Source organism: Oncorhynchus nerka, linkage group LG12, assembly GCF_034236695.1.
Source record: "Oncorhynchus nerka isolate Pitt River linkage group LG12, Oner_Uvic_2.0, whole genome shotgun sequence".
NCBI lineage: Eukaryota > Metazoa > Chordata > Actinopteri > Salmoniformes > Salmonidae > Oncorhynchus > Oncorhynchus nerka.
The window spans coordinates 90,429,015-90,444,014 of NC_088407.1; the positions used below are offsets into that span (position 1 = coordinate 90,429,015).

At 44.2% G+C, this 15,000-nt stretch overlaps 1 protein-coding gene across 1 annotated transcript in view; it reads left to right on the plus strand.

The window, feature by feature from the left end:
• LOC115115213 (dynactin subunit 1-like) overlaps positions 1-15,000 on the plus strand; it is a 130,481-nt gene that overhangs the window by 66,238 nt on the left and 49,243 nt on the right. The window contains exons 10-12 of the mRNA XM_065025966.1: positions 148-456; positions 7,450-7,602; positions 7,948-8,108. Coding sequence (XP_064882038.1) covers positions 148-456; positions 7,450-7,602; positions 7,948-8,108 — 623 coding nt within the window. The remainder of the gene's footprint in view (positions 1-147; positions 457-7,449; positions 7,603-7,947; positions 8,109-15,000) is intronic.

Here is a 15,000-nt window from a genome sequence, read left to right on the forward strand (position 1 = left end):
TACTTACGAGCCCATTAACCAACAGTTTTAAAAAACAATATGGGGTCTGTACACAGCGTAGTACCTTCACTGATGTGTTTTTTTTTGCTCTACAAAAAACAAAACGTAAGCGTGACCTTGTGCTCTGTGATTGGTCTGTTTCTACAGGAAGCCATCAACGAAATGAATGATGAACTCCAGGAGAACGCCAGAGAGACGGAGCTGGAGCTCAGAGAGATGCTGGATCTGGGCGGAGGCAGGGTCAGGGAGGCGGAGAAACGGGTGGAAGCTGCTCAGGAGACCGTAGCTGACTATCAACAGACCATCAAGAAGTACCGTGAGCTGACCGCTCACCTGCAGGAGGTGAACAGAGAGCTGACCAGCCAGCAGGAAGCCACAGCTGAGCAGCAGCAGCAGCCTCCAGCTGAGATGTTTGACTTCAAGATCAAGTTTGCTGAGACTAAGGCCTATGCCAAGGTGAGATGTACACAGTGTACCTGGTCAACAGTGTCCCGTGCACAACATCACCATGACTACCTGTCCACAACAGTACCATGACTACCTGTCCACAACATCACCATGACTACCTGTCCACAACATCACCATGACTACCTGTCCACAACATCACCATGACTACCTGTCCACAACAGTACCATGACTACCTGTCCACAACATCACCATGACTACCTGTCCACAACATCACCATGACTACCTGTCCACAACAGTACCATGACTACCTGTCCACAACAGTACCATGACTACGTGTCCACAACATCACCATGACCACCTGTCCACAACATCACCATGACTACCTGTCCACAACAGTACCATGACTACCTGTCCACAACATTACCATGACTACCTGTCCACAACAGTTCCATGACTACCTGTCCACAACATTACCATGACTACCTGTCCACAACAGTACCATGACTACCTGTCCACAACAGTACCATGACTACATGTCCACAACATTACCATGACTACCTGTCCACAACAGTACCATGACTACCTGTACACAACAGTACCATGACTACCTGTCCACAACAGTACCATGACTACGTGTCCACAACATTACCATGACTACCTGTCCACAACAGTACCATGACTACCTGTCCACAACATCACCATGACTACCTGTCATCAACAGTACCATGACTACCTGTCCACAACATTACCATGACTACCTGTCCACAACATTACCATGACTACGTGTCCACAACAGTACCATGACTACCTGTCCACAACAGTACCATGACTACCTGTCCACAACAGTACCATGACTACCTGTCCACAACAGTATCATGACTACCTGTCCACAACATTACCATGACTACCTGTCCACAACAGTACCATGACTACCTGTCCACAACAGTACCATGACTACCTGTCCACAACAGTATCATGACTACCTGTCCACAACATTACCATGACTACCTGTCCACAACATTACCATGACTACCTGTCCACAACAGTACCATGACTACCTGTCCACAACAGTACCATGACTACCTGTCCACAACATTACCATGACTACCTGTCCACAACATTACCATGACTACCTGTCCACAACATTACCATGACTACCTGTCCACAACAGTACCATGACCACCTGTCCACAACAGTACCATGACTACCTGTCCACAACATCACCATGACTACCTGTCCACAACAGTACCATGACTACCTGTCCACAACAGTACCATGACTACCTGTCCACAACATCACCATGACTACCTGTCCACAACAGTACCATGACTACCTGTCCACAACATCACCATGACTGCCTGTCCACAACATTACCATGACTACCTGTCCACAACAGTACCATGACTACCTGTCCACAACAGTACAATGACTACCTGTCCAGAACAGTACCATGACTACCTGTCCACAACATTACCATGACTACCTGTCCACAACATCACCATGACTACCTGTCCACAACATTACCATGACTACCTGTCCACAACAGTACCATGACTACCTGTCCACAGCAGTACCATGACTACCTGTCCACAACATCACCATGACTACCTGTCCACAACATCACCATGACTACCTGTCCACAACAGTACCATGACTACCTGTCCACAACATCACCATGACTACCTGTCCACAACAGTACCATGACTACCTGTCCACAACAGTACCATGACTACCTGTCCACAACATCACCATGACTACCTGTCCACAACAGTACCATGACTACCTGTCCACAACATCACCATGACTACCTGTCCACAACATTACCATGACTACCAGTCCACAACAGTACCATGACTACCTGTCCACAACAGTACCATGACTACCTGTCCAGAACAGTACCATGACTACCTGTCCAGAACCTTACCATGACTACCTGTCCACAACATTACCATGACTACCTGTCCACAACATCACCATGACTACCTGTCCACAACATCACCATGACTACCTGTCCACAACATCACCATGACTACCTGTCCACAACAGTACCATGACTACCTGTCCACAACATCACCATGACTACCTGTCCACAACATCACCATGACTACCTGTCCACAACATCACCATGATTACCTGTCCACAACAGTACCATGACTACCTGTCCACAACATCACCATGACTACCTGTCCACAACATCACCATGACTACCTGTCCACAACAGTACCATGACTACCTGTCCACAACAGTACCATGACTACGTGTCCACAACATCACCATGACCACCTGTCCACAACATTACCATGACTACCTGTCCACAACAGTACCATGACTACCTGTCCACAACATTACCATGACTACCTGTCCACAACAGTACCATGACTACCTGTCCACAACAGTACCATGACTACATGTCCACAACATTACCATGACTACCTGTCCACAACAGTACCATGACTACCTGTACACAACAGTACCATGACTACCTGTCCACAACATCACCATGACTACCTGTCCACAACAGTACCATGACTACCTGTCCACAACATTAACATGACTACGTGTCCACAACATCACCATGACTACCTGTCCACAACAGTACCATGACTACCTGTCCACAACAGTACCATGACTACCTGTCCACAACATTACCATGACTACCTGTCCACAACATTACCATGACTACGTGTCCACAACAGTACCATGACTACCTGTCCACAACAGTACCATGACTACCTGTCCACAACAGTACCATGACTACCTGTCCACAACAGTATCATGACTACCTGTCCACAACATTACCATGACTACCTGTCCACAACAGTACCATGACTACCTGTCCACAACAGTACCATGACTACCTGTCCACAACAGTATCATGACTACCTGTCCACAACATTACCATGACTACCTGTCCACAACATTACCATGACTACCTGTCCACAACAGTACCATGACTACGTGTACACAACAGTACCATGACTACCTGTCCACAACATTACCATGATTACCTGTCCACAACAGTACCATGACTACCTGTACACAACAGTACCATGACTACCTGTCCACAACAGTACCATGACTACGTGTCCACAACATTACCATGACTACCTGTCCACAACAGTACCATGACTACCTGTCCACAACATTACCATGACTACCTGTCCACAACAGTACCATGACTACCTGTCCACAACAGTACCATGACTACCTGTCCACAACATTACCATGACTACCTGTCCACAACATTACCATGACTACCTGTCCACAACATTACCATGACTACCTGTCCACAACAGTACCATGACCACCTGTCCACAACAGTACCATGACTACCTGTCCACAACATCACCATGACTACCTGTCCACAACAGTACCATGACTACCTGTCCACAACAGTACCATGACTACCTGTCCACAACATCACCATGACTGCCTGTCCACAACATTACCATGACTACCTGTCCACAACAGTACCATGACTACCTGTCCACAGCAGTACCATGACTACCTGTCCACAACATCACCATGACTACCTGTCCACAACATCACCATGACTACCTGTCCACAACAGTACCATGACTACCTGTCCACAACATCACCATGACTACCTGTCCACAACAGTACCATGACTACCTGTCCACAACAGTACCATGACTACCTGTCCACAACATCACCATGACTACCTGTCCACAACATCACCATGACTACCTGTCCACAACATTACCATGACTACCTGTCCACAACAGTACCATGACTACCTGTCCACAACAGTACCATGACTACCTGTCCACAACAGTACCATGACTACGTGTCCACAACATTACCATGACTACCTGTCCACAACAGTACCATGACTACCTGTCCACAACATTACCATGACTACCTGTCCACAACAGTACCATGACTACCTGTCCACAACAGTACCATGACTACCTGTCCACAACATTACCATGACTACCTGTCCACAACATTACCATGACTACCTGTCCACAACATTACCATGACTACCTGTCCACAACAGTACCATGACCACCTGTCCACAACAGTACCATGACTACCTGTCCACAACATCACCATGACTACCTGTCCACAACAGTACCATGACTACCTGTCCACAACAGTACCATGACTACCTGTCCACAACATCACCATGGCTACCTGTCCACAACAGTACCATGACTACCTGTCCACAACATCACCATGACTGCCTGTCCACAACATTACCATGACTACCTGTCCACAACATTACCATGACTACCTGTCCACAACAGTACCATGACTACCTGTCCACAACAGTACAATGACTACCTGTCCAGAACAGTACCATGACTACCTGTCCACAACATTACCATGACTACCTGTCCACAACATCACCATGACTACCTGTCCACAACATTACCATGACTACCTGTCCACAACAGTACCATGACTACCTGTCCACAGCAGTACCATGACTACCTGTCCACAACATCACCATGACTACCTGTCCACAACATCACCATGACTACCTGTCCACAACAGTACCATGACTACCTGTCCACAACATCACCATGACTACCTGTCCACAACAGTACCATGACTACCTGTCCACAACAGTACCATGACTACCTGTCCACAACATCACCATGACTACCTGTCCACAACAGTACCATGACTACCTGTCCACAACATCACCATGACTACCTGTCCACAACATCACCATGACTACCTGTCCACAACAGTACCATGACTACCTGTCCACAACAGTACCATGACTACCTGTCCAGAACAGTACCATGACTACCTGTCCAGAACCTTACCATGACTACCTGTCCACAACATTACCATGACTACCTGTCCACAACATCACCATGACTACCTGTCCACAACATTACCATGACTACCTGTCCACAACAGTACCATGACTACCTGTCCACAACAGTACCATGACTACCTGTCCACAACATCACCATGACTACCTGTCCACAACATCACCATGACTACCTGTCCACAACAGTACCATGACTACCTGTCCACAACATCACCATGACTACCTGTCCACAACATCACCATGACTACCTGTCCACAACAGCACCATGACTACCTGTCCACAACATTACCATGACTACCTGTCCACAACATTACCATGACTACCTGTCCACAACAGTACCATGACTACCTGTCCACAACAGTACCATGACTACCTGTCCACAACATCACCATGACTACCTGTCCACAACAGTACCATGACTACCTGTCCACAACATCACCATGACTACCTGTCCACAACATTACCATGACTACCTGTCCACAACAGTACCATGACTACCTGTCCACAACATCACCATGACTACCTGTCCACAACATTACCATGACTACCTGTCCACAACATCACCATGACTACCTGTCCACAACATTACCATGACTACCTGTCCACAACAGTACCATGACTACCTGTCCACAACAGTACCATGACTACCTGTCCACAACATCACCATGACTACCTGTCCACAACATCACCATGACTACCTGTCCACAACAGTACCATGACTACCTGTCCACAACATCACCATGACTACCTGTCCACAACATCACCATGACTACCTGTCCACAACAGTACCATGACTACCTGTCCACAACAGTACCATGACTACGTGTCCACAACAGTACCATGACTACCTGTCCACAACAGTACCATGACTACCTGTCCACAACAGTACCATGACTACCTGTCCACAACATCACCATGACTACCTGTCCACAACATCACCATGACTACCTGTCCACAACAGTACCATGACTACCTGTCCACAACATCACCATGACTACCTGTCCACAACATCACCATGACTACCTGTCCACAACAGTACCATGACTACCTGTCCACAACAGTACCATGACTACGTGTCCACAACATCACCATGACTACCTGTCCACAACATCACCATGACTACCTGTCCACAACATCACCATGACTACCTGTCCACAACAGTACCATGACTACCTGTCCACAACATCACCATGACTACCTGTCCACAACATCACCATGACTACCTGTCCACAACATCACCATGACTACCTGTCCACAACAGTACCATGACTACCTGTCCACAACAGTACCATGACTACGTGTCCACAACATCACCATGACTACCTGTCCACAACATCACCATGACTACCTGTCCACAACAGTACCATGACTACCTGTCCACAACAGTACCATGACAACCTGTCCACAACATTACCATGACTACCTGTCCACAACATCACCATGACTACCTGTCCACAACAGTACCATGACTACCTGTCCACAACAGTACCATGACAACCTGTCCACAACATTACCATGACTACCTGTCCACAACAGTACCATGACTACCTGTCCACAACAGTACCATGACTACGTGTCCACAACATTACCATGACTACCTGTCCACAACATTACCATGACTACCTGTCCACTAACAGCCTGAAATGTGCTGTGAAAAATACATTGGTGTCGTCTAAACTTTGTTTTTGCATCTCTCTCTCTCTCTCTCTCTCTCTCTGTCTCTCTGTCTCTCTCTCTGTCTCTGTCTCTGTCTCTCTCTCTCTCTCTCTCTCTCTCTCTGTCTCTCTGTCTCTCTCTCTCTCTCTTTCGCTCTCTCTCTCTCTCTCTCTCTCTCTGTCTCTCTTTCTCTCCTCTCTCTCTCTCTCTGTCTCTCTCTCTCTCTCTCTGTCTCTGTCTCTCTGTCTCTCTGCCTCTCTGTCTGTCTCTCTGTCTCTCTCTCTCTCTCTCTCTCTCTCTCTCTGTCTCTCTCTCTCTCTCTGTCTCTGTCTCTCTGTCTCTCTCTCTCTCTCTTTCTCTCTCTCTCTGTCTCTCTGTCTGTCTCTCTGTCTCTCTCTCTCTCTCTCTCTCTCTCTGTATCTCTCTCTGTCTCCCTCTCTCTCTGTTTCCCTCTCTCTGTGTCTCTCTCTCTCTGTGTGTCTTTTCTCTGTGTCTCTGTGTATCTCTCTCTCTCTCTCTCTGTGTGTCTCTGTGTGTGTGTGTCTCTCTCTGTGTGTGTCTCTGTGTGTCTCTAGGCCATAGAGATGGAGCTGAGGAAGATGGAAGTGGGCCAGGCCAACAGACAGGTGTCTCTCCTCACATCCTTCATGCCCGACTCCTTCCTGCGTCATGGAGGAGACCACGACTGTATCCTGGTGCTTCTGCTCATACCAAGACTAATCTTCAAGGTAGAGAGAGAGAGAGCTGTGTGTGTGTTCTGTCATAGGTCCCCACATTGCTGCTCATAGCTCCCCACATTGCTGTTATCTTTGAAAGGGGTTTGTTTGTCTTCAAACATTATGAGGCCTGCTAAATTTGAGGTCTGTGTGTGTGTGTACCGGACATGAGTGGGTCATAGCTGCTCATAGACACGGGGATGAGGTAACTCCGCCTACGATTTCAAAATGATCGTTGGTCCTGGCCCCCCCCCAAAAAAGGTCATGTCCTTTTGGTCTAACGGTCAACACATTGGTTTCTCTCGTGGGAGAGCCGGGTTGAAATCCCGCCAGTTATATGTGTGCCTGCGTCCCCAGGCGGAGCTGATCAGTAAGCAGGCCCAGGAGAAGTTTGATCTGAATGACAACTGTGTGGAGAGGAGCGGGATGAGAGGAGCGGCTGGGGAACAGCTGAGCTTTGCTGCAGGACTCGTCTACTCTCTCAGTCTGCTACAGGCTACACTACATAAATACGAGCAGTAAGTCAGTCTGCTACACTACATAAATACACACAGTAAGTCAGTCTGCTACACTACATAAATACACACAGTAAGTCAGTCTGCTACACTACATAAATACGAGCAGTAAGTCAGTCTGCTACAGGCTACACTACATAAATACGACCAGTAAGTCAGTCTGCTACACTACATAAATACGAGCAGTAAGTCAGTCTGCTACACTACATAAATACGAGCAGTAAGTCAGTCTGCTACACTACATAAATATGAGCAGTAAGTCAGTCTGCTACAGGCTACACTACATAAATACGAGCAGTAAGTCAGTCTGCTACACTACATAAATACGAGCAGTAAGTCAGTCTGCTACACTACATAAATACGAGCAGTAAGTCAGTCTGCTACAGGCTACACTACATAAATACGAGCAGTAAGTCAGTCTGCTACACTACATAAATACGAGCAGTAAGTCAGTCTGCTACACTACATAAATACGAGCAGTAAGTCAGTCTGCTACAGGCTACACTACATAAATACGACCAGTAAGTCAGTCTGCTACACTACATAAATACGAGCAGTAAGTCAGTCTGCTACAGGCTACACTACATAAATACGAGCAGTAAGTCAGTCTGCTACACTACATAAATACGAACAGTAAGTCAGTCTGCTACACTACATAAATACGAGCAGTAAGTCAGTCTGCTACACTACATAAATACGAGCAGTAAGTCAGTCTGCTACACTACATAAATACGAGCAGTAAGTCAGTCTGCTACACTACATAAATACGAGCAGTAAGTCAGTCTGCTACACTACATAAATACGACCAGTAAGTCAGTCTGCTACACTACATAAATACGAACAATAAGTCAGTCTGCTACACTACATAAATACGAACAGTAAGTCAGTCTGCTACAGGCTACACTACATAAATACGAGCAGTAAGTCAGTCTGCTACACTACATAAATACGAGCAGTAAGTCAGTCTGCTACAGGCTACACTACATAAATACGAGCAGTAAGTCAGTCTGCTACAGGCTACACTACATAAATACGAGCAGTAAGTCAGTCTGCTACACTACATAAATACGAGCAGTAAGTCAGTCTGCTACACTACATAAATACGAGCAGTAAGTCAGTCTGCTACACTACATAAATCGAGCAGTAAGTCAGTCTGCTACACTACATAAATACGAGCAGTAAGTCAGTCTGCTACAGGCTACAATACATAAATACGAGCAGTAAGTCAGTCTGCTACACTACATAAATACGAGCAGTAAGTCAGTCTGCTACACTACATAAATACGAGCAGTAAGTCAGTCTGCTACACTACATAAATACGAGCAGTAAGTCAGTCTGCTACAGGCTACACTACATAAATACGAACAGTAAGTCAGTCTGCTACACTACATAAATACGAGCAGTAAGTCAGTCTGCTACACTACATAAATACGAACAGTAAGTCAGTCTGCTACACTACATAAATACGAGCAGTAAGTCAGTCTGCTACAGGCTACACTACATAAATACGAGCAGTAAGTCAGTCTGCTACACTACATAAATACGAGCAGTAAGTCAGTCTGCTACAGGCTACAATACATAAATACGAGCAGTAAGTCAGTCTGCTACACTACATAAATACGAGCAGTAAGTCAGTCTGCTACACTACATAAATACGAGCAGTAAGTCAGTCTGCTACACTACATAAATACGAGCAGTAAGTCAGTCTGCTACAGGCTACACTACATAAATACGAACAGTAAGTCAGTCTGCTACACTACATAAATACGAGCAGTAAGTCAGTCTGCTACACTACATAAATACGAACAGTAAGTCAGTCTGCTACACTACATAAATACGAGCAGTAAGTCAGTCTGCTACAGGCTACACTACATAAATACGAGCAGTAAGTCAGTCTGCTACACTACATAAATACGAGCAGTAAGTCAGTCTGCTACAGGCTACACTACATAAATACGAGCAGTAAGTCAGTCTGCTACACTACATAAATACGAGCAGTAAGTCAGTCTGCTACAGGCTACACTACATAAATACGAGCAGTAAGTCAGTCTGCTACAGGCTACACTACATAAATACGAGCAGTAAGTCAGTCTGCTACAGGCTACACTACATAAATACGACCAGTAAGTCAGTCTGCTACACTACATAAATACGAGCAGTAAGTCAGTCTGCTACACTACATAAATACGAGCAGTAAGTCAGTCTGCTACACTACATAAATACGAGCAGTAAGTTAGTCTGCTACAGGCTACACTACATAAATACGAGCAGTAAGTCAGTCTGCTACACTACATAAATACGAGCAGTAAGTCAGTCTGCTACACTACATAAATACGAGCAGTAAGTCAGTCTGCTACACTACATAAATACGAGCAGTAAGTCAGTCTGCTACACTACATAAATACGAGCAGTAAGTCAGTCTGCTACAGGCTACAATACATAAATACGAGCAGTAAGTCAGTCTGCTACACTACATAAATACGAGCAGTAAGTCAGTCTGCTACACTACATAAATACGAGCAGTAAGTCAGTCTGCTACACTACATAAATACGAGCAGTAAGTCAGTCTGCTACACTACATAAATACGAGCAGTAAGTCAGTCTGCTACACTACATAAATACGACCAGTAAGTCAGTCTGCTACACTACATAAATACGAACAGTAAGTCAGTCTGCTACACTACATAAATACGAACAGTAAGTCAGTCTGCTACAGGCTACACTACATAAATACGAGCAGTAAGTCAGTCTGCTACACTACATAAATACGAGCAGTAAGTCAGTCTGCTACAGGCTACACTACATAAATACGAGCAGTAAGTCAGTCTGCTACAGGCTACACTACATAAATACGAGCAGTAAGTCAGTCTGCTACACTACATAAATACGAGCAGTAAGTCAGTCTGCTACACTACATAAATACGAGCAGTAAGTCAGTCTGCTACACTACATAAATACGAGCAGTAAGTCAGTCTGCTACACTACATAAATACGAGCAGTAAGTCAGTCTGCTACAGGCTACAATACATAAATACGAGCAGTAAGTCAGTCTGCTACACTACATAAATACGAGCAGTAAGTCAGTCTGCTACACTACATAAATACGAGCAGTAAGTCAGTCTGCTACACTACATAAATACGAGCAGTAAGTCAGTCTGCTACAGGCTACACTACATAAATACGAACAGTAAGTCAGTCTGCTACACTACATAAATACGAGCAGTAAGTCAGTCTGCTACACTACATAAATACGAACAGTAAGTCAGTCTGCTACACTACATAAATACGAGCAGTAAGTCAGTCTGCTACAGGCTACACTACATAAATACGAGCAGTAAGTCAGTCTGCTACACTACATAAATACGAGCAGTAAGTCAGTCTGCTACAGGCTACAATACATAAATACGAGCAGTAAGTCAGTCTGCTACACTACATAAATACGAGCAGTAAGTCAGTCTGCTACACTACATAAATACGAGCAGTAAGTCAGTCTGCTACACTACATAAATACGAGCAGTAAGTCAGTCTGCTACAGGCTACACTACATAAATACGAACAGTAAGTCAGTCTGCTACACTACATAAATACGAGCAGTAAGTCAGTCTGCTACACTACATAAATACGAACAGTAAGTCAGTCTGCTACACTACATAAATACGAGCAGTAAGTCAGTCTGCTACAGGCTACACTACATAAATACGAGCAGTAAGTCAGTCTGCTACACTACATAAATACGAGCAGTAAGTCAGTCTGCTACAGGCTACACTACATAAATACGAGCAGTAAGTCAGTCTGCTACACTACATAAATACGAGCAGTAAGTCAGTCTGCTACAGGCTACACTACATAAATACGAGCAGTAAGTCAGTCTGCTACAGGCTACACTACATAAATACGAGCAGTAAGTCAGTCTGCTACAGGCTACACTACATAAATACGACCAGTAAGTCAGTCTGCTACACTACATAAATACGAGCAGTAAGTCAGTCTGCTACACTACATAAATACGAGCAGTAAGTCAGTCTGCTACACTACATAAATACGAGCAGTAAGTTAGTCTGCTACAGGCTACACTACATAAATACGAGCAGTAAGTCAGTCTGCTACACTACATAAATACGAGCAGTAAGTCAGTCTGCTACACTACATAAATACGAGCAGTAAGTCAGTCTGCTACACTACATAAATACGAGCAGTAAGTCAGTCTGCTACACTACATAAATACGAGCAGTAAGTCAGTCTGCTACAGGCTACAATACATAAATACGAGCAGTAAGTCAGTCTGCTACACTACATAAATACGAGCAGTAAGTCAGTCTGCTACACTACATAAATACGAGCAGTAAGTCAGTCTGCTACACTACATAAATACGAGCAGTAAGTCAGTCTGCTACAGGCTACACTACATAAATACGAACAGTAAGTCAGTCTGCTACACTACATAAATACGAGCAGTAAGTCAGTCTGCTACACTACATAAATACGAACAGTAAGTCAGTCTGCTACACTACATAAATACGAGCAGTAAGTCAGTCTGCTACAGGCTACACTACATAAATACGAGCAGTAAGTCAGTCTGCTACACTACATAAATACGAGCAGTAAGTCAGTCTGCTACAGGCTACAATACATAAATACGAGCAGTAAGTCAGTCTGCTACACTACATAAATACGAGCAGTAAGTCAGTCTGCTACACTACATAAATACGAGCAGTAAGTCAGTCTGCTACACTACATAAATACGAGCAGTAAGTCAGTCTGCTACAGGCTACACTACATAAATACGAACAGTAAGTCAGTCTGCTACACTACATAAATACGAGCAGTAAGTCAGTCTGCTACACTACATAAATACGAACAGTAAGTCAGTCTGCTACACTACATAAATACGAGCAGTAAGTCAGTCTGCTACAGGCTACACTACATAAATACGAGCAGTAAGTCAGTCTGCTACACTACATAAATACGAGCAGTAAGTCAGTCTGCTACAGGCTACACTACATAAATACGAGCAGTAAGTCAGTCTGCTACACTACATAAATACGAGCAGTAAGTCAGTCTGCTACAGGCTACACTACATAAATACGAGCAGTAAGTCAGTCTGCTACAGGCTACACTACATAAATACGAGCAGTAAGTCAGTCTGCTACAGGCTACACTACATAAATACGACCAGTAAGTCAGTCTGCTACACTACATAAATACGAGCAGTAAGTCAGTCTGCTACACTACATAAATACGAGCAGTAAGTCAGTCTGCTACACTACATAAATACGAGCAGTAAGTTAGTCTGCTACAGGCTACACTACATAAATATGAGCAGTAAGTCAGTCTGCTACACTACATAAATACGAGCAGTAAGTCAGTCTGCTACACTACATAAATACGAACAGTAAGTCAGTCTGCTACAGGCTACACTACATAAATACGAGCAGTAAGTCAGTCTGCTACACTACATAAATACGACCAGTAAGTCAGTCTGCTACAATACATAAATACGAACAGTAAGTCAGTCTGCTACACTACATAAATACGAACAGTAAGTCAGTCTGCTACACTACATAAATACGAACAGTAAGTCAGTCTGCTACACTACATAAATACACACAGTAAGTCAGTCTGCTACACTACATAAATACGAACAGTAAGTCAGTCTGCTACACTACATAAATACGAACAGTAGGTCAGTCTGCTACACTACATAAATACGAACAGTAAGTCAGTCTGCTACACTACATAAATACGAACAGTAAGTCAGTCTGCTACACTACATAAATACGAGCACTAAGTCAGTCTGCTACACTACATAAATACGAACAGTAAGTCAGTCTGCTACACTACATAAATACGAACAGTAAGTCAGTCTGCTACACTACATAAATACGAGCAGTAAGTCAGTCTGCTACACTACATAAATACGAGCAGTAAGTCAGTCTGCTACAGGCTACACTACATAAATACGAGCAGTAAGTCAGTCTGCTACACTACATAAATACGAGCAGTAAGTCAGTCTGCTACAGGCTACACTACATAAATATGAGCAGTAAGTCAGTCTGCTACACTACATAAATACGAGCAGTAAGTCAGTCTGCTACAGGCTACACTACATAAATACGAGCAGTAAGTCAGTCTGCTACAGGCTACACTACATAAATACGAGCAGTAAGTCAGTCTGCTACAGGCTACACTACATAAATACGACCAGTAAGTCAGTCTGCTACACTACATAAATACGAGCAGTAAGTCAGTCTGCTACACTACATAAATACGAGCAGTAAGTCAGTCTGCTACACTACATAAATACGAGCAGTAAGTTAGTCTGCTACAGGCTACACTACATAAATACGAACAGTAAGTCAGTCTGCTACACTACATAAATACGAGCACTAAGTCAGTCTGCTACACTACATAAATACGAACAGTAAGTCAGTCTGCTACAGTCTACACTACATAAATACGACCAGTAAGTCAGTCTGATACACTACATAAATACGAACAGTAAGTCAGTCTGCTACACTACATAAATACACACAGTAAGTCAGTCTGCTACACTACATAAATACGAACAGTAAGTCAGTCTGCTACACTACATAAATACGAACAGTAGGTCAGTCTGCTACACTACATAAATACGAACAGTAAGTCAGTCTGCTACACTACATAAATATGAACAGTAAGTCAGTCTGCTACACTACATAAATACGAGCAGTAAGTCAGTCTGCTACACTACATAAATACGAACAGTAAGTCAGTCTGCTACACTACATAAATACGGACAGTAAGTCAGTCTGCTACAATACATAAATACGAACAGTAAGTCAGTCTGCTACACTACATAAATACGAACAGTAAGTCAGTCTGCTACACTACATAAATACGAACAGTAAGTCAGTCT